This window comes from Myxocyprinus asiaticus, chromosome 43, assembly GCF_019703515.2.
Source record: "Myxocyprinus asiaticus isolate MX2 ecotype Aquarium Trade chromosome 43, UBuf_Myxa_2, whole genome shotgun sequence".
NCBI lineage: Eukaryota > Metazoa > Chordata > Actinopteri > Cypriniformes > Catostomidae > Myxocyprinus > Myxocyprinus asiaticus.
Window position 1 is genome coordinate 27,640,696 of NC_059386.1, and position 1,080 is coordinate 27,641,775.

Below are 1,080 nucleotides of genomic sequence, written 5' to 3' on the forward strand. Positions count from 1 at the left end.
TCAACTAACAGCAATATTGAGAGGGACAAAATGCACCACCTGTTTTTTCTTATTCACACAATGATCAGAAGGTGTGAGATTTAACTTTCTTCTTCTGCATTTCATATTTCTTTCAGTAGTACTGTTCACCTTGCTTCGTTTGTACAGTTCTTTTATGGATTGCTTGACTTCCTCTGTCTTTAAAGTGTATATGATTGGATTCAGCATAGGTGGTATTGTCTGCGACAGGGAATTGTTAATTATCCGTGCATTTGGATGGAGAGATGTCATTAAAGCTGCAATATTAACACCTAAAATTGGGAGATAAAAAACTGCCACCAACATGAGATGGGAAATACAGGTTTTCATGGCTTTCATCCGGTCACCACCATGGGCAATCTTAAGCAAAGCCACTGCAATGGAGAAATATGATATGATTATCAGTAACAGTGGCATGCAAATCAAGAGACCAAAGCAAATTTGTGTCATGATATTATTTATGGAATTATCATTACAAGCTAATCTAAAGATAGGGCCGTGATCACAGAAATAACTATTGACCACATTAGATCGACAAAAAGAGAGTCTATTGACCAAACCCACAAGTACAGCAATAATAGACACAGAAAAAATCCACATAACCCCTGTGATCAAAAACATGGTTGTGTTGGTTACAATTGCATGATACCTTAGAGGGAAACAAATAGCGATCAGTCTGTCGTAAGACAAGGCAAGGAGTGTTAAAGACTGCAGGTTCATGAAATGAAATACAAAAAACATATTTGCCAAGCAGGCTTCATATGAAATTTCTTGGTGCTCAAACAAAAACATGTCTATGAGTTTTGGAATTAAAGCCGAGCTCCCACATAGATCAGAAAGGGCCAAGTTGAAGACACAAATGTATTTAGCTGTGTGGAGACTACGGGCCAAATAAATGGTACACATGATGAAAGAATTCCCAAAAACAGTCACAGCATACACAACACACAAGAACACATAGTAGTACTTTGCATGTGGGATATTAGAAAAGCCGTTGATCAAAAAAATTCCAGGGCGAACAAAGGTGGCATTTGCAGTGGAGTCTGACTGCATATAGGTCAT

At 38.0% G+C, this 1,080-nt stretch overlaps 1 protein-coding gene across 1 annotated transcript; it reads right to left on the bottom strand.

Annotated features, from left to right (window-relative positions):
- Positions 1 to 1,080, bottom strand: LOC127433246 (olfactory receptor 1M1-like). The gene has a single exon (XM_051684958.1). It carries the CDS (start codon positions 1,078 to 1,080, stop codon positions 1 to 3), a length of 1,080 nt encoding a protein of 359 aa, XP_051540918.1.